General features: G+C 33.8%; 1 protein-coding gene across 2 annotated transcripts in view; it reads left to right on the forward strand.

The window, feature by feature from the left end:
- Positions 1–21,689, forward strand: part of LOC149538665 (condensin complex subunit 2-like) — a 91,085-nt gene that overhangs the window by 62,493 nt on the left and 6,903 nt on the right. The window contains exons 12-13 of one of the 2 annotated variants that reach the window (XM_089799995.1): positions 5,475–5,585; positions 21,324–21,369. In XM_089799995.1, coding sequence (XP_089656121.1) covers positions 5,475–5,585; positions 21,324–21,365 — 153 coding nt within the window. In that variant the 3' untranslated portion in view covers positions 21,366–21,369. The remainder of the gene's footprint in view (positions 1–5,474; positions 5,586–21,323; positions 21,370–21,689) is intronic. The other variant, XM_089799994.1, reaches the window with a different exon arrangement.

Here is a 21,689-nt window from a genome sequence, read left to right on the forward strand (position 1 = left end):
AGTAAACACAGCAAACTCACAAAGACGACACTCACATAATATAGAAAAAATAAATCACACATTTGTGCTAATGTATTTCAAACGCACAAAGAACCTATAATTGCATGGTAACACATGATGTTAGGGCATGGCACTGTTATGATATCAAACAACCTGGAATTGGGAAAATGTAAACGGAATTAAGAAAATGAAAATATTCAAAATTTCTATTTAAATATGAAAATGAATTACATATTTATGAAGAACATATTTAAATTTGGAGACATTACTTGCAATTTAGTTTTTTTCCCTCTGAAATCTGCCTTTCTAGCTGCTGGAATGACAGCAGAATCAAATGAGCTCTTCAATGAAGCCACTTCCTGATTGGATAAAAACTAAAAATATTATTCTACAATTCAAAAAATAAGTTGAATTGAAAAGCATTCATGAACATATAATATGGAAAAATATTGTGATATACCTTATAGATGAGAGTCGTAATTATAAATTATAATTATTGTTGATAATGTCAAAAACTACTAGAAACACTGTTATTAGCCCAAATTAAAATGGCTGAAATCTAAGTTATGAAAATAGAGATATAGAGCAACTTGAAAATAGTGTGCAACATGAGTCTCCCTATAGGGTACTAGGTATCTTGGTCAACATGAAAATAGTGTGCAACGGTGCAACCAGATAGTCTCCCTATAAAGGTACTAGGTGTGTTGGTCATAAAGACTTTTTAAATATACCTTACAAATCTTACTATTGCTTCTTATCAAGGACGTCCCTTAATTGCAACTAAAACCGACAAAATCTCACAATTATGTATGATCTATACTAGGTAGGCTGACAATTAGACGCTAAAAGTTATTGGTGGGCATTTAGAACCTAAAAGTTGAAATGATGATATAAAGATGACAATAATTTATAGAAAAATCACAGAAGATGATCTGAAATTTATGCACGATTTCAAGTAAATGAAATAGCAAACTATTGATGGATCTACAAGGGGGAAATGAACAAAAATACAAAAGAACATGAGCATGCCCATCATTTAAACGTGAATCAAAAGATACTGCAGTTTCAATTGCCTCGATGGCTGCACTAGTTGTAAAGGTAGTTACTCTCCGCACACCCTTCGCAATTCCTTCTTCAGATACAAAAGAAAATGCATTTGCTTCTCGTATATTTCACAAGTGTGTACCTAAAAATTTCAAGATGTCTATAATATATTTAAAGAGCCAATTTCAAGTCTAAGATCTAATTCCAAATTTGAAAATGATGCCTACCACCTCGAAATTCTGTCAAAAACGATGCCCATTGTGGGTTATTTGGGTCTAGTATAAGATCCTCAACACATCTTCCAATGGAGACAACTTGAAGAGGATTAGGGTAAACCTGTACATAGATACACACATGGACAAATTACAACTGAGAACTTAAAAATGGTATAGCTATCTAGTAAAACAATCTTTTACACCTTTTCCTAATGAAACAGTTTCTCTGTGTTTAACCCTCATTTATGAAGCTATCTAGGAATAACCACAGCCATCGAACTAGCCAATAAGTTATTGTTAAGAGATGAAACTTATTGCGTGTCATGTATTGACGTGGGTTTGGATGCCAATGCAATTAGAGAAGTTTTCCTTAAATTTACGGAGAAACAAAAGGTTAATTTGTTGATTCATTTGGTTTGTATGAAAAGCATTTTGTATATCCCTATTTACTAATTAGCCTTGCTGACTTGTCATTGTTACTTATATTGGCGGTTGCTTCTTTTGTGGCAATGCAAGACATTCTTGTCGTGATGTTTAGCGTCAATGAAGCAACAAATAAGGTTCTTGTTTAGTGCCAATGAAGCAACAAATAAGGAAGATTGAACAAAGAACTAAAGATTAAAACAAATTTTGCCATCTCTATCGTTTATAGGAGCTAAAATTAATATAAAATTTGTTGTCTACTTAAGCAATTATAGTAAGTATAGGTAAGCAATCCTTCCTTACAAGTTCTATCTGTGGTTGATGATCTTGGCTTTGGCTTTGCTTTGCCTCATTTTCGGATGTCGCTGCATTTGAGCTCTGGGCTTTACATTAATGGTTTGCTTTCAATTTGAGCAAGTTTCTTTTTAATTTGAAAATGATTTGAATTTCTCCAACACGATTATTTTGAGGTGTTGTGTTTGCTTTTCATTGATAATGTGTGTGAATTTGGAAGCATTCATTTTGGGTTTTTTTAAAATAATTAGAATTGTTTTTTTTTACTTAATGGATAAATCGCTGTGAGCAAAAACTACAAATTTTATTAGAGTTAATACAGACAGTGAATTAAATTTCTCATACATAAGTTTTTGATAGATCAGGCCTAGAAATGGGATAACAACTTCTTCAAGACTTTCTAGGTGAAGGGCATTATGTTTCATGGGATGAAATCTAAAATTGAACATTTCCTCTTAACACTGTAATGATTATTTTAGTGGGGGTTAACTGTACAAAGAAGAGGGTTTGGCGTTTATAACATTCTTAGAGCACGTTAGAATCAAAATGGAGGGATGGAGAAAGCTCTATAAGGAATTATCTCAGTTTTTCTTAACAGAATATATAAAGTCTGTGTATCAAATTTCTTCTACTAGATATATCAGGTCTAGCCACGAACGACAACTTCTTCCGAACTTTCCAGGTATGAGGCATTATGATTGACATGAAAAAAACCTCTAGAATTGCACCTCTTAACATTTAACACTGCAACGATTATTTGTGAGGAAGGATAAAACTATAAAGAAGAGGGTTTGATGTTTGTTTAAAACTTAGCAGAATGAAAAGAGAAAATAGGTAGATCCTTAGGGGGGATTAATTCAATTTTTTCTGAACCTAGACCTTCAAAACAAAACACGACAAAACCAAAATGGTAGAAAGGGGGAAATCACTATGAGGCTTAATCTCAAATTTTCTCTGAATTTGAGTGCTCAAAACAAGAACATTTAAAGGCACAAACATTAATATTGCAAAGATAATATGGAGAAATAGTAGAAGACATACAAGTAGCAGGGAAGATAAGGTAAACAACCGCGTTGAGACCAGCTGCTAACCTCAAATTCTGATGGAAGTCGCCTCACAAAGAATGAAGCAGTGCAAACGGAAGTCACTGCTAACCTTCAACCTTGTAATATAAAGGAGCCACTTGTTGGTAGTCACGAAACGAAAGAAGGGTTTTATTGAGCATTCAAATAAAATTACCAGCACAACTCGGTCCAGGAGAGCTACACCTTCCAACCCTAAACCCCAAAATAAGTAGAGCTCACTGGTAGTACGTAGAGCAAAATGAATGGGAGTTCAATGAAACCCCAAAAAATATCGACGCCTACCACAGAGCTGAAAAAATTGTGAAATATGATTAAGTGAGATTGAGAATAGGAAGGGGCATTCCAATTACAAGTATTTTTGGGATTAGATAAAAGCTCATTTTGGGCTATTATGGGAATTGGTAATCCTATTCTACATTCCAATTCCGCCAACCAAACAAAGAATATAATTCGTATTCTAATTTCCAATGCCTATTCCCATGGTATTCCAGCAACCAAACTGGCCCTTAGTTTCTATTCCATTTTGCATTTTCTTGAAAAGGAAAAAATAAACACCAACCTTACCTAATGGTTTTTATGTTGTAGGAGTTACCATCACTGCTTGAACAGTAAAGAGATAGCCTGAAAATATGTTAGCTATTTCTTGGTTATATCCTCAAATAAAGTGTTCTTCAAATTTCTTTAATATATAACAATACACAACAAATATGAGACAAATATATAACAAAACACAATAAATCTATGATAAATAAATTAATTTCAAAGCCTTTTAAAATAAAGTTTCATAAAACATGAAATAATCATAAAGATTTGGCAATTTCCTCAAAAATCTAGTATCCAAAATTGACAATTTGTTTAAAGAAAATTATTTGAACTACAAATATTGACATAATCTTATTTTTACCCATGAAATATGCTGTTAGGACAGCAAAAATTCCAACATTAACAGAAGCAGCAAAGTTTGGAAAGTAAAAATATAAAACAAAACCTGAAATATGGAAATCTCTTAACACTACCAACACTAGTTTGCTCCAAATCAGAAGATGAGATCTTCAACAGTTGAGGCTAATTTTATTGAACCCAAAACCAACACAAAGCTTATCTTCTACAGCAACACTCCAAAATAGGCAACGCATATTGGTAACAAAACCTTCCACAATTTTACCTACAATCTGCAACAAAAATATGCACACATGCTCATAAAGAAAACTTCAATGATAAAATGATCCAAAACTGCCACTGAATACAAACATTTGGTTCTTTATAATGCACTAAGGCCAATTTGGTGCCTGAATTCCACTGTAAAATATGCTGATAAAATAGTAAATAAAATATATTTCAAAATCCTCACTCCAATCTGCATATTAAAATATAGCTATCTTATACTGTGTCATACATTTGCCATATACTCTGCCTATTTTGGGAATTTACCATCACAAGAGCATCCCATAAAATCCCACACCCTACTTGGAGTCCAATTAATCAATTTGACATTTGATTGCCCCTCAAAACGTTTTGAGAATACAAAATTCCTTTTGGGTCAATTCAACATTAAAAATATTATTTCCCTATTTTTTTCATGTTAGCCTGCTAGATGATGGAATGAACATTTTGTTCATAAATATAAATTAGTTGAAAAAGGACATGGTAGTTTCTTGAGTTGTTTTCTTACATTGTTGTGTCTTTCTATGATGATCTTACTGTACTAATGGTGGATTTTATTTTGTGTACCAGACAATAATAGTTGAACTATGCGATTTCATCAGTGATTGTTGGAATATTTAACTCTGCTAGCTTCAAATTTAAGTTTGATTACAGTTTTAGCATCATATTCCAATTAATGAATTAGCATTTTGTTTGGAAAAAGAACATGGCATTCTTAGAGTTTTGTAATATCCTAGTTGTTTTCTTACATTGTTCTGCCTTTCTAGGATGATCTTAGAGAATTCTACTTCCCTTACCTAATGGTAATAATTGAACTTTGACATTATGAATCCCTCAGTGAATTTGTCAGATCATTAACTATTTTAGGTTCAAGTTTGAGTACAGTTTTTGGTTTTCCTAAGCTTAATCCTATGCAACATTTTAATTTTCATTCTAGTTTTGAGATTTTATTTTGATTATAATTATGATTTTGTTGTGTGTAGAGTGGGAAGCTTTTGAGACTATATTTCTTATTTGAACGGAAAGAACCTTGTTTTTTTGTATATATTTCTTTTGTTGTGCACAATTTGAAGGACAGCTTCCACAGATGATATTGAAATTTCAACTTATTCTTATGTGCAATGTGAAGTTAAAAGAGTGCATATAGTTGAACTATTACTGTCACATATACACTGAAACAAAACTAATGCTAATGTATAAGCCTAACAGAAGCATGGTACTGATTTTGTATTGTATATAAAATTCACAGGTTGTGAAAATTGATGTGGACTATGACAAGACATCTAAAGATGTAGATGTAAGAATTCTTAAAGAAACTCTTTGGCATTGCATTGTCGATTGTGGCAAGACTAAGGAAGAGGTATGCAGTTTGACTCATATGTGTTTTAAGTGCATTCATTATTTGCCTAGGTGTTTACATTTTAACATAGTATTATCCTTTTGTATAGAAGAGGTATGTGGATTCACACACATGCTTTTAAAATGGCATTGATATTGTATATTGAGGTTCATTGAAGCTTAAATAGTACATTTTATTCCCGGTTTCCCTGGCAGCAATTGGTGTTCGATTGTTAAACATAATAGGTTGGGGATATCCCAGAGTGTAAACATGTTATATACACGTCACCCTCCTCTAGGTTTGCACACATCTTTTAGGTAGGAAAAATGAAATATCCCCCTCAAATATATGTTCTAGATTGTACCAAATGTCCATAAATTTAAACAAGTAATTGGTTTCTATTCATCCACTTGATTATATTTGAAACTCACATAATATCAGATTGAAATAGAGATCTGCATTATAGGTAATTCATCAACCTAATTTTCCAAACAGACATAAAGTACCTCTAGTATTGAAAGTCTATCTCTAGATTAAACTTTCCCAAATCTGTGCAACTGTGAATTCCATTGCAAATCCATCTCCAAAAGATGAATTAGGTTACCATCCTCAGGTTTACCAAACTCATGGCCAAAGATTCCCAGAATTCTCCAACAGAAAACAATAATCAAGCACATTTAAGCATAATGAGAAAGAGCCTCTCAATGTTCTTTTATCCCACATCTCTGTGACTCTTCATTTTCCTTCTGCCCATCTCTTCATCATCCTTTTCTTTGTCACTTTATTTCTCCCTTTATATCAAAATGACTTTAAATACTCGCTAGGTTCCATTTAGTCGTTTTAATACTTTATTAAATAATTAAAGTAAGTTGTCATTGAATATGATATAATTTAACAAATTAATTTTTTTTTAATTAAATTGATTTCTAATGTCCCAAAAACATGACATTATATTACTCCCTTTAAGAAATTTCTTGCTCTTAAGTAATATGTACTTGCATGTTGAAACCAAATACCTAGATCCCATATCAACTTGAAGAATGTTGTGCTGCCAATCTGTTGTGGTACTCTGATTTACCTAAGTTACTGATTCGGGTTCCGTTCGAAGTTCGAAGTTCAAGAATTGGTTTGTAAGTTCGTCAAAAATTTGGAAAGGGGGTTGGGTTCATTTGGGTTTGCTAGTACAAAACATATAAAAATTATAAAAAAAATATGTATCTATACACATTATGAAGTACGAGTTAGAATTAGAATGTAGCATAGTAGCATAAACACATTTAAATAACAAAAACACCATAAACTTGTAATCATAGTGATCTTAACATCATATAGTCATAGTGCTCATACCATCATATAGCTCAACATCAAAGATTCAAAACATTAAAAATAAATTGTAGCATCAAGTTCAAGTATCATTGTTTCACATTCATTGTTCAACTAATGGAATAAAAATCTATTAATATTCTAAGTTCTTCAATCTTTATCTTTATCTTCATATTCATCTTCTTCGCCTTCTTCATTTTCTTCTTTATTCACATTAGTTGACTTAGCAATAGAGCTAAGACCAATGGGATCAGCGGCAACAATGCTGTTGACATCAAATTCTTCAAAAAATGACAATGAAAGGTCACAAAATATAACAATGAGAGGCCACCAAAAGCATTTTGTAACAACTTTTTAGGGTTTTGGATGCTAACAAGTTAATAAATTTTGCAAAAATATCACTTTTTTGCCATCCACGGGGCTCAGAAAGCACGTGGTTCTAAGTTTGAACTTTGTTCATTTTTTTTGGCTTGGTTCACCCGGGTTCAAACTTGGTATGAACCAGATCGAACCAACATGCAGAAATTGGAACATTGGTCGAACCAAGTTCGAACCGGATCCAAACTTTGAACTTTTGCAGACCTCGGGGGGGGGTGAGAGGTACCTGTGCAACTTAGTGATATACACATGTTCGAAGTTGTGAAGCCATTCATCAAAATTCGACTGAAGTATTGCACCAAACATGCCAATACGAAGATCCAAATGGTGTAAACATGAGATACTGGTTCCTTCAACGTGCTCCATGATGTTTTCTTCATACAATACATATCCTTTGCAAATGTGATGAATAAATCACGTTGTCATGAAACCGACATATGGTGAAAAACATTGTAGACCATATGGTACTTAACAATTCATCATATGTCTTTGTATTACAACATAGTATGTGAATCCATGAACAGATAGATGCCTTGCAAGGTTTCCTTTAGAGATATAATCATAGACCGTTGTCCCAATGTAGTGTATAGGCGAGGAACTGCTGTTACAAATCTGAAAATCACCATATCTTGCAATAGTATCTCAGTCTTCACCGTGGTGGGAGACAGCTAGGGTGTGCCTGGTAGTCTTTCCTGCTTCCTTTTGTATCACTTTGCTCTTTTTTTGCTTTTCCCATGCATTGTTTGGTGCTCCTTGTTGATCTCTTCCTTGTATCTTTGGAGTCCCTTAGACCCTCGTGGTCTCTTGCTAGACATTAATAAAGTGATCTTATCTTATCTTGTGTCCTAAATACACAGTGAAGTATTCATGTCTTACTCCCAGAAGACTGGAAGCCCTAGAAGACAACTCCACATTAGCATCTGGTGGAGTAGACTCTAACCACATGTAACCCAAAGACTGCTGTCCTAGAAAAGACTTTTGAGATCTATGCTTTCTTTGGAGTCAACAAACACCATCAATTCTTGATTTGTCTCATGTTCTTGTCAAGCGTTTAGAGGAGGGAGTAGCCCAAAGAAATATTTTTAAACAGATGTCACACTGCTGTAAGATATTTTGTTATGGGACTCTTCAATCGATTATTCAGCTCGTTAAAATCCTACACCATTTTTCTTGTCATCTTGTACCATAGAAGTGGCTTCTATAAAGGATTGTTTTTCTTCATAATCATCATCATTAATGTATGGAGGATCCACATCATTTGCCAGTTCAAGGAGTGGATTTTCACGAACTATGTCAACACCCACGTCAAGGGTTTATCAACGTACCAGATGAATTTACCTTTACCATTGAATTCATGCACAAGCAAGCTGTTATATGCATGACTGTGGATTGGTTCATTTCCCCTATGCTCCCCTTCAATTGCTATTGTGAAATCATCCCAAAAGAAATCTGAATTCCTATCTCTTTCCTCATGTTAACATCCTCAATTTGAGTACCAATCTTGGAAGTCTTGGGCACATTATTATTTTCATTACAAAAGGGTGCTCCTGATCACGAAGCACAAATTTGGAGCTACAAAAATCTCAAAGGATGTTTTCTACGTCAGTATTGTTAGTAGTACCTTTCTTCATGCCTATTTGGTAAGAAGAAATTGGGACTGTAGTACAGTCATAAATAGGTCTGTTACAGAGAGATCGATGTCATCTATAGGATTTATCACACCCAGATCCCAAATGCAACACTGCTGATTGCTCTGCTTGGGGGATGTGTGATCTAAGTCCTTTAGTTTACTACATTCCAAATTTCCTGAGTTTCCTCATGTGCATGAACATCTAACTCAACAATTCCAAACTATTGTTTGATCCTTGATATGATACAGTGAAGGTGACGAGACAATGCTAGAACCAATTGGAAGGAAAGCAAATGAATTTGTACTTCCTTGTGGCTGATTTGTAATGACTGGTTCTATAATCTTGATTACAATATCTTCTTCAATCTTCATACATTCTTCCTCTGGATGCCCATGACTGCACTCAACACCGACACTACCTGCATAAGAAACATTAAGGAACTCATCATGCACAACCTCAACTACCGATTTTTCGTCTTCTTGAAGGACAATTTCATCAATGGTAGGTTCATGTATGTTATAGGAATCATCATCAACATTCTCAAACTCCTCTTCCTTCTTTGATGGGCATTCTCTATCAAGTACCGGTTCAATATATTTCTCCCAATCACATGCCTCAAGCTTAGATTGATCCTTCAAATTATGCCCTTTCTTGACATCTTGTATATGATTTTCTTCATTAGCTGGCTTGAAATTCTGTTCTCTTGTAGACTGTTTAATGACTACTTTAAACTCTTCATAAGGATTAGTAAGGAAAGAACCACCACTTGTGTCTTCTTGCTAGTTCATATGACTGCACTGGATCCCAAATTGAAAACATATCTGGATGCTCATTTTCTATTATCAACAGAACTTGCCCATTTTGAGTCTATAAAACCAATAAGTCTAGGATCGTGAATTTAACTGTACAAAAGACTAAAATCAGAAGTTCTCTTCACATAAGGCAGCACACGCTTCACTACTTTCCAATGATCAATGTTGGGTGCTGTCATGAAGTGCAATTGTAGCTCATTGCAAAACTAAGATCAGACATAGTAGTAGTAAGGGAGATGTGATTGCCCACCAATTTCCTTAATACTGATTCATTGTTAAATCTGATTTGGCTATCAGCTTGAACCCTTTCTCCATAGGTGTGGATACATGTTTACAAATCTTGCATCAAAAATTTGTCCAACTGATTACGAATATACTTAGATTGAGATAAAAAGATACTACCTTTAGTCTGCCAAATATCAACATCTGAATAATTATGCGTGAGTCCTAAGTTTATTATGTCAAAGGATTGACACCAACTCTTTGATCTGAATGGTCAAAAGTGCTGAACTACCGGTGATAATCAAGTCACCAACATAGACAACAACAAGAAGAATATCACCACCAGTGTCTGTGACATTCAAATCAGAATCATATGGGCTCCTTTGAAAGCTATTATTTGTAAGCTACTTGTCAATTTTGATGTTATGTAGCCTGAAGTAGCGTGTTTTAGGCCATAGAGTGCTTTCACCAGTTTGTACACCTGATGTTCTTTTCTAGAAATTTTGAAACTAGGAGGCCACGTCATGTAGACTTCTTCCTACCACTCATATTTGATGAAGCACTCCATCTAATTGACTTTGCAACTAAACTGAGTTGCTAACACAAAGACAAATTATTCGTTACTTTTGGTTGTAGGAGAAAAAGTCTCTTTATAGTTTGTATCTTCTTTTCATGAGAACCCCTAGAAAGTAGACAAATTTGTACTTTTTATTTGAATTTATAGACCCATTTGCAGCTAACATGCTTTTTCCTTAGAGGAATATAAAAAAGAACCAAAGTGTTATTCTTTGAGAGAATATTTTGTTCAATTTCCATAGCGTTATACCAATCAAGAATCATTTTAGCCTTAGTATATGTTTGAGGCTCATGAATACTATGAATGTTGACCATGAGAGAAGAGTTGACTCTATTTTACAGCTTGCTCTTGTTTCTTGAAGATCTACCCTCGATGGGTTCATTAGGACAAAGGTCATTCATGATTTTAGCCCATCATGTTGAGGGAAAGGATCTTTGCACATGTAATAACACTCTCGAGTGTTTTTGCGTGTTTCAAGTGTAGATTTGAATGTATCTAAATATGAGTAGAGGAGACATGTCTTTATGGTAATTTATTAGTTAATAATTAATTAGACAATATTAACAATAATATAAACATATATATATATATATATATATATATATATATATATATATATATATATATATATATATATATATATATATATATATATATATATATATATATATATAGTGTACATGAAAGTTTGTCTAAGTTGATTAATCAATAACCATAAAATGATTCTCTCTAGGTCAATTCGATCCAATTGAAGCAACAACATTAACACTGCCTCTTAGCTAGGGAGGATTTGTTGTAGAACACATTATGCTCTTAAACATATAGAGAGATATCATCTCGATATGATATTCTTGGAATGACATAATTAAGGATATCAACATATATCCATCAAAATAGATGTTATCTTTTGATATCATCCAAAGTATGATTAAACAAGGAATGTCAACCATATGATATTTATCAATCTCATATTCTTGTGGTATGTGAACTAGCATCAGGTTCATGATCCCTACCAAAAGAATATGTTATATCTTAGAAAAAATATGTATTATTTGATCTCCAACACACTCTGAGACAATAATTGAATGTAGTCTATTAGATAGCAATCGTGATCTCATGGACAACACTTAATGTAGTTCATCATGAAAAGTAATCAGCATGTCATGATCTCCGAGACAACAATTGAATATAGTCCATCATGACAAGTATCATGATCTCCGACACATTTCTAGACAACAATGTAATGTAGTCTGTTATGATACATTCGTTATCATGATCTATTGGGACAACAACTTAATGTAGTCGCCATCATGATAATAACTCAAATCGTTGTTAAGATCTTCACCTTACAATATTGACCTCACAACATAAACATCGATGAAGTATTGTCACCTCTTATGATATTTTCCAACAAAATCATGTAATAACTCACATGATATCCACGATGAATCAAGTCAAAGGGTGGATCTACCATAGCTGCGCCTAGAGGTTGAAATCAGGGTTTTCATCTCAAACTTCTCTCTCACAAAGAAGAATGTATTACAAAGAATTTCACCTCGAATTTCTCCCTCTTAATCTGTAGGCTTTTTAACCTAATGATCACTAGAGAATTCTGCTGGAGAATCCATCTTGACATGGTCGACTCCATTTGAATCAATACAATCAAGATCATCAAAAGTGTGATTGAAGCAAATCTTCTATCTCCCCCCTCTCTTTGTCCAAGGTTGCCACTAATGAACTGTCATGATCCCTTTTGATATAAAAAGTTGCCTCAAGAGCCTCACTTTATCTAGATGATCATCAAATGACTAATGAATTTGTCATCAAATTGAGTCCTGCACAATATTTGGTAGCATGCCTAATGTACCAATCTTCTTTTCCTAAAGAGCATTCCTTCAAATCCTTGATGGTGTCTCATCTCTGACATCTCCACAGTGTGACATTCCCACTCTTATATCATCAAACAATTTTGCATCACATCAAATATGACAACCTTCATCCTGGGGATCAAGGAAAAGAGCAAGAGCATTATAATAAAGCAAATAACTCTTATATTACATGCATGAATATAGTTAAGAGATTGACTACGATATTCAAATAAAATTAGTATTCAAGAATGAATAACCAACAATACTTATCTAAAGAATCATTAACATTCCTAATACACTGTAATGTCCTCTTTTTCTGGGACATTATATTTCTGTGTTGCCAGCTCACTTCACCTAGGTTTCGGGGGCAAAAAGGTTTTTTACGGGGTTCAGTTCAAGATTTGGCCTAGACATTTCCAGTTTCAAACCCATCAGAGCAGTTTTGGTAGGTTGTCTAGATGCTTACTATTTTTAGTAAGTGAACAGAGCTCAGTATTCTGGGTATCTTAGTGTTGGTTTGGAAGTGTCTCACCGAGAGCTTTCCAACGAGCTATTGCACGTGCTTATGCGAGTTCGTTTGGTCAGTTATTTTAATGCTTGATGATTAAATGGTTTATTGACTAAGTGACTTTTAAAGTTCATTTAACTTGTCACTTTATTTAAAAAAGGTACTATGTTCACTTAAGTGACTAAAGGACAAACAAGGTACTTTATCCCACATTGGTTAAAAGATTGTGCATCACATTGGGGAAAATGGATAAAAGGTACAACAAGCTCCACATGGGAGGTTATGAAGAGGATAATATTTATAAACAAATATTAATCTGGGAGTTGGAAACAGTGACTAGTTATCTCTTTGAGGACACAAACCCTTGAAGAAGCTTTTGGAGGTTGGATGCAAACCTAGCCTTCTTACAGGTTTAATTTATATTTCCAATATGACTGTTGTTTCTGTTCATAAGATTGGATTTTCTAGATTAGTTGCATGTTATTGTATTGCTGTTGTATAATACAGTACTTATTAGGCAACCATTGGTGATTAATTACTGGTTTATATTGCACTTCTGAATATTGGAGAAATAAAACAGTCTTTTCTGAGTTTTATTATATGCAAATCTTCTAGTTATAAATCGATTAAAGTTTTGGAATTTATATGGAATATTGGTTTTTTGCTCGGTTTTAAATCTGCCCTTTAATATCAATGGATTTTGGAAAAATATCCGGAAAGGGGAAAATACGTACACTATTCTTCTCTTGTTGCAAAAATATCCTCAAGGATCAAGGAGAAGAACAAGGCAAATTTCTCTTATAGTACATCTAGAAATAAATATAAAAGGTTGGCCACAAAAATATAAGGACAATACTGAAGATAAAAAATACTTATCTCATAATTTTGGAGCAAGTAGCCAATGATATCCTTCTCAATGTGAGTCCTTATATGTATGTGAGAGTCTGATTTATAGTTTCTTTTATTATCTCTATGCAAATTATAGTTGGCATTTGTAATGATATGAAATTCACACTACTTAACCCTCTTGGGAGTCCTCAAATAAATGAGTGTCGCAATCTCAAAGGTGCCCCTATAACTCCTTATTATCTAATGACTCTTGTCAAAAATCAATTTATGCTAAGAGAATATGACCATTAATTAAATTGTACCATATTAATCTCTAAAGTAGAGTGGCGATTAGAATTATATTCATTTGGTAATCAACTAAAGTCAATGATTCCGTCCACATCTATATTCAATGGTAACCATCCTTCTTGAAAGAATCATTTTTCGCTCTTCACTCTTAAACTTCATCTCAACTCAATGCTATAGAATCATGTATTTAATTCCATACCATAAGTGGACTTTTATATATATATAATGTAATGGAAACCTAGATATACATTACCTTAGTTTAACTTATTCAGTGTGGACCCCAACACTCAGGATTTTATTAGCAATCTCCATTACACGCCTCGTCTCTAGCTGCGGGTCTCGTCACCCCTTAATAGTGTGCAGATGATGTGTGTCTTGCAGAGTAATTTTAGTTCCCAATTATATATGATAGTATAGATAAATGTCTATACTTTAAACATGTAAGCACATATTCCATCTTCTATGTTTTTCAACATATTATTTTATTATGTAACAAAATCTTCTTATTGCTCTTGAATAACCACCTTTTATTCTGTCCATTATTATATTTGTTGAATATCTTTATGTTGGGAACTAAATTTCTGTCCAATCAAGGAGATCTTATTGTCACTTAATAATTATAATAATACTTAAGATTTTGATGAATGGACCAGGTATACCTATTATTGTCCTTTCTATTTTAATCTGATGCTTATCTGATGGTCATTATGTGTCTTGACGTTGTATTGCTGATTCCAACAATATATGGATTGACAAATTTAATTCCAACAATATATGGATTGACAAATTTAAACTATGTATGAGTATTTGTGTTCCTGGACAATATGAACAGAGATCTATCATTGATAGATATCCATACTTTTGCATGCTATTGCTAGCCACTTCCTATTTTTTCCCTGCGACCCTTATGTTAATATCCATATCTTATGGTGTCGAGTCTTTTTAACGATATCCGACGCTGATGTGATTTTATTTTCTCATGATACTATTGCAGTTTGGATTATCTTCTCCTCTACACTCAACTAGTTCTATATGATAATAATTTGAGGGATTGGTGTTATGTTGCCATGACTGTAACGAGATTTTGCCTTTGACTGGTTTCCATTTATCATACTCGGCTTGATGATGGCCTTCTGGATGGTCTGATTCCTCTTCTTTGATTATGGCAGAGATTGTCCTTGACATATTTGTGTGTTGATGCCTTGACTGTTTTCTGATCACTTATGTTTAATATCATCTACCAGTACCCTAGACCCGCATATCTTCCCTGTTTCCTATAGCTTTTCTTAAGTCATTTCTGATATATTTGGTATATTTATATCTCAGACTCTGACTTGATTCCAGATGTTCCCATCTTTGATGATTGTATCCTGTCTTATGAACGCTGCTTCTATTAACATTCAACCGAATTTTCATTTTCTAAATATCAACTATATGTAACGCTGATGTTGTTCTTTTATATAACTGGGTGTATCTGATGTTCATAGTGATTGTATCCTCTCTTCTAGCGATCTTAGTCAAATCTGGATAAGAATCCCGTGATGTTGACACCCAAGAGAAAGACCCAGAATGTGTTAACTGTTCAATACAGACTGTTATACATCTTTATCTGCTGCTTAGTTGAAGGGCTTGCAAGCTATCTTGAAAAAAGAGTGCCGAGGGTCCAATTAAAGTTATCTATAATTCAATAGTCTCTATCATTATGCTCAAACTGTAATTTTATTAGTTTCAAACATTGTGGAAATTCGAAAACAAATTCTTTTAATGTTCAATGCCATATTTGTAACATCCCTTTTTCCAAGTCTTAATTGACAACTACTATATCATAGAAATACAATTACTACTTCATATTCATGGGAAGATAGTTATAAATTATAATAGTTATGTTCATGTGAATGAGATTAATGGTCACAATCAATTAAACGGAAATTTCATAACTAATAATTGATAGCATCATCAATAAATTTAAATATATAATTTGAGTTTTACATACCCTAAATTCCGAAATTGGAATCCACCTAGGGAAACATTCGCAAAACCCAAGTTAATCCACATATACCACTTAGGGCAGGAATAGTTATACCACTATATCATAATGATAAATACCATTTAGGGCATCAAATATCACTGTATTATCTTTTTTCTTTCTTATTGCTAATTAAGGCAAAAGATACTTTCATTATTCATTATTCATCTAAATGAAGGCAGATATAGCAACCATTTGGTAAGCCTATCCCATGCATGCAAACACATTTCATGTTCACTTAGAAAGACAATCGATTTGACTTTTTTCCGAACACATCAAGAAAAATCTATTTTCCGATATTAGCCAATCTAACATATCTTCAATTTGTTAATTCCTACTCAAGAAAATAAAATACTTGATACTAGAAGATAATTGAATGCATAAGATATCTTTGTCTTATGCATATCTTGGCATTCGATGGAGACGAGAAGCATCGTCAAGGGCTTAACCTCCCAACCACGGATCCTTAATTATTCCCACACAATCTCATCCGAGAAAGGCCCTCCCTACTCAAAAATAGACAATGGAAAACCTTGGCTAGCCATTGAGCATCCTCGTACTAGAGTATCAATCCCATTGCTTGACTAGACATCAAGCTCTATCATTGGACTACCATGAGCTGACTTGGACTAAAAAAATGTTCATGTAATTTAGACACTGATCAATAGTTTATTCTTGTTGCAGGATTATCTCTCCTCTTCACCCATTCACACTTGGCTCTGCTAGCCTTGGGTCCATCCTAGGAGATTGCTGATAATTATGAGATCCTTATCAATCAGGTTCTTGTGAATACCATTCTGATTATCATCACAACTGGTATATAGCAGATACCAGTGTATAAGTTAGAATATATTTTTATGCCAAAATATGGGACAAGTTTTTATATAATGTACAATATTATGCATAAGCGATTGATGAGCATCCGGTTTAAATGGAACTATATTGGTTTAGGTCCTGTTGTTATGCAACCGATATGTATAAATTAGAAACTGGATGTAAATAATAAAAAAGTAGAGCTGGTGCTTATTAGAGTTTATTTCTACATTTGAGCCTTGGTTATGACCCAGTTATGTAATCAGACTCATAAACATGAAATTCCTTTACTCGACAGTGACAAGAACAATTTTGGATTGAGAGAGACAAAACATGAAAAGAAAAGCTGGCGTGAATGGTTCACGACCTGCAAAACAATCCAGTCTATTGTCGCGATGATTCCACATGATAATACTTCCACCAACGTGCCCTCAATCAGAGACCAAAAATGCCACTATGTTTCTAAAAACAATAATGAGAGAGAGGAGGCTAAAGATCTTTTGGTTCAATGAAAATGCATGGTAACGAGGTAAGTGAAATTTGCTTCCGTGATTCTATAGCCGTGGGGGAAGAATATATGGCCTCCCTGTGCCTCCAGTTACAAAAGGAAGCTTGACATCGGTTACAAGAAGAGCTTCATAAATTCAAAATAAAAAAGATTGATGCCGATAAGGTGGCCACCCATCATCGGTATGGGGTCAAAATAAGGATTTAGAGAGAAGTGGTGGTGAGAGGTACAATGCCAACAAGAAGCCATCTGCCCAAATATTTAAAATGACCATCTCAAATTATAAGGCCCGATGGAAAATAAATAGAAATATGAAAAATGCCCATACATGAAATACTATTAAACCATAGACGAGGTGAAAGAAATAATAATATTTTCTTAATATATAACGTCTTGCTATCTATAGATACCTATATATGTATGTATGTTTATGTCTATATGTGTAAACCCCAACCATATATTTCTTACGTATATGCCAAATATCAAGTATGCTTATGCATCCTTATATATACATAATTTGTTTACGTATATACCCATATACATGTAGGTACATGTATACATATTTAGGTATCATGATGTTGATATGTTAGGCAACGCTTAAACACCAAGAGGCTCCATCCAACAACAGAACTACAAAGGTACCAACTTGATCAAATTTGAATTCATGCCTAGTGATTTCTTTTAATATTAAACGATATATAATTTAACAAGTTATCTCATGGTCGTCCAACATATACTCTTGTTTGCCTAGCTGTTTACCCTTAGCTATGGGGGTTCAAGACTCATACCTATTTGCCCAGTGATGGTGGTGACCCTGTGCTTAGTTCTTTCTTGACAATGCTTCCACTCCTTTGACGTGCTCCTACAAGGAAATTCTCCACAATTATATCATATTCCTCAATAAATAACAATTACCATAACAAGTTTTAATCATAAACCATTAGAACGGCTAACCGCCATTTCACTTCCCATGAAATCATGACAGAGACCCAACTTTCCAAGATAACATCAAAACATCATCATAACGGCTAACTAGCATGCCAACTTCATATGAAATTATAATGATTAACCGTCTTACCATTTCACATGGTCGTAATTAATTCTACCTGTCAACTAACTTCACATGAAACCTCAATGATTATATGAACTTTTTAATATGAGCCAAAATTGGGATGTAACAATATTCCTTTCTGACTCTGCCTTCTTTTCCATAAACTAGTTTGTTTGCTGCCTCTAATCTCCTCATTTTGATCTTAATGGGCTCGACACCTAAAGCCCTTAATCAACCTATGTATGTCAGTACTCCTTGCTTGTTGACAGGTGAAACTTACCTTTGCCCTCCACTCTATGTCCATGATGCCTTTGTAGGCCTTAACTACACTCCACAGTGGCTGTATTTACTCTATGTTGTTTCAACCTATCTAATTATCCATCGTATGATTAATCAGACGAGGCAGTGACTCTAATATACTTTGTCTCGTTTTCACAGCCTCAAACACAAGTGACATAATAAAGATGTTGGTTCCATAACAATGACCCTTACCATTCGAAGAAGCTATGTCATAAAAAATATGTTGTTTCCTGTTGAAATTGTTGTGGTGTGAGGATTGATGATAGTTACTAGTGATGTGTTGTTTCAGATTCTTCACGTCTTTAGTGCACAATATCAACAGACAAGAGACACAAAATCAAAGAACCATAACAAATTGGTTAAACTATATATGAAAGATTGACTCAGCAGCAACAATATCTGACTCTCAAAATACTAATAGTTAGACCAGCATGTGACCTTTCATTTGCTGATGGTGATGACTCCTCAAAGGCTTTAAACAACACAACTCTTTTCTTGCCTATCATCATGCAAGGGAAGACACGTTCCATCGCAGGAAAGAGAACAACCACCACAGATGTCAAAGATATTTCCATCCACAACCATGGTTCATCAACATTGAATTTTTTACATTTGCAGTTTTGGCTCTAATACCATGTTGAGGGAAAGGATCTTTCCAAATGTAATAACACTCTTGATTATTTCAGTGGGTTTCAAGTACAAATTTGAATGTATATAAATATGAGTAGAGGAGACACGTCTCTATGGTAATTTATAAGTTAATAATCAATTAGACAATATTAACAATAATATAACCATATCTATATAATATGTATATAATATATACATGAAAGTTTGTCTAAGTTGATGATTAATCAATAACCATAAAAGGATTATCTCTAGGTCAATTCAACCCGACTAAAGCTACAACATTAACACACCATTTGAAGTGAAGAGTAAAAGAGCCAACATTAGATGTAGGAGGAATGATTCGAACATGTTCTGGGACAAGGTCAACAAGAGGAGCACTATCTAGACAAAATTCAAGTCGTGCGTCGTCAAACTTAGAGTTTGAATTATCCCTCCCATTAGGTGAACCAAATAGAAGTGAAATATCCAAATCTACAACCATCAAGGGTTGACCCTCAAAAGTCCTTCATAGACATAGAAAGTTAAAAGGTCCTTGTTCTTCATCAAAGACAACATCATGAAGAAGGTAAGATGATTTGTATCATTATCTATATCAATCAGCTGGTAAGCCTTTTTATTGTCACTGTACCTTGTGAACATAAGTTTCTTATGCGTGGAATCCAACTTGGAGCGCTGGGCACTTGGAGTCTAAACATTTTTTGAAGAACTAAAGACTTCTAGATGATTGATCCTAGGTTTGTGACCAGTTCAGGATTCCTTACGAGTCTTCCCCTTAACAACTTGTCTTGGAGACAGTTTAAGGAGTAGATTACAACGAATATTGCCTCGAGTTTTGTTTTCCACCATTGACCTTGTAACAACCACTTTTCTTGGGTCTTAAGTAACAACTAACACATCAAATATATAAAGTTATTACTTCATATTCATAGGAAGACAGTTATATCAGTTATGTTCATGTGAATGAGATTAACAGTTACAATTACTTAAATGGAAAACTCATAACTAACAACTGAAGATACCATCAATGAATTTACCCAAGAATTTAAAATCTACATACCGTAGTATTCAAACTGAAACCCATCTAGGGATGCTTCTACAAAACTCAGGTTAGTCCATAAAATACCTCTTAAGGAACAAATAGCTATACTACTTTATCGTAATGACCAATACCAATATATCATCTAGGGTATTAAATACCACTATCTTTTACGGCATTAATTACCACTCTATCATTTAGGGCATCATATACCATTGTATCATTTAGGGCGTCAATTACCACTACATTATTTAGGGCATCAAATACCACTGTATCATTTAGGACATCAAATACTATTGTATCATTTAGGGTGTCAAATACCATTGTATCTTTCCTCTTCTTTCTATTGCTAGCTGTGGCAATAACATAAGATTAGAAGATATGTTATAATCAATATTCTTATAAATGAAAGACTAAAATAACAACCTATCAGATAAACCTATCTCTTGCAAATAAATATATTCTATGTTCAGTTGGAAGATCAATTGATCTAACTATTTGCCAATTACATTGACAAAAAAGATTGCTTTCATTAAAGGAAATAATTGAATTCAATGATATAAATTAATCCATCATATATTCTTACTTGAATAAACATCATAAAAGTAAATTATTTGTTACCAATAAATGTTTGAATGGTTAACTTGTCTTTGTCTTATGCACGTCTTGACATCTTGTGGAGAGGAGAAACATTGTCAGGGGCTTATCCCAACCATGCATCTTAAACTTATCTCCACACTTTCTCTAACTAGAAAGGCCCTCCCTACTCGAAATAGACATGGAACACCTTGTCAGCCACTGAGCATCCTAATACTTAATCACATCACTTGACTTGACAACAAAAAATAAATTGGATATGCATGAGCTATTAAATGATTCCTTTTTAAAAATTATATATATTTGTTGTGTCACATCTGATTTTGTTTCATGTTATTGCAGATTTCTTTTTCTCACCTCTTCACCTCTTCCTTGGCCATATAGCTGGGTGAGTCTCAGGTGTTTAAATCATAGAGTAAACCAACTCTTTCTGCTGAACCTCAGCTGGTGTAAGAATATTACATATTTCAGTATGTCGTATCACAATCTTTATGACTTGAGAAATAATCTTAATAGCTTGCAAGAAATATAATTGGATTCTGATATACTTCAGTAAAACAAGGATGTATGAACATATCATATACATTTGGTCTTGACACAACATAGAAAGATTAGACTCATCGAATATCCATTCGATTGTGCAATTCAAAAGTAATGTAAGGAATTTCATGGACACATTGCTTTCTATTGTAAATTCGAAAGCAGTTT

The sequence above is a fragment of the Cupressus sempervirens genome, chromosome 9 (genome assembly GCF_028749045.1).
Source record: "Cupressus sempervirens isolate cs-2001-9-10 chromosome 9, ASM2874904v1, whole genome shotgun sequence".
NCBI lineage: Eukaryota > Viridiplantae > Streptophyta > Pinopsida > Cupressales > Cupressaceae > Cupressus > Cupressus sempervirens.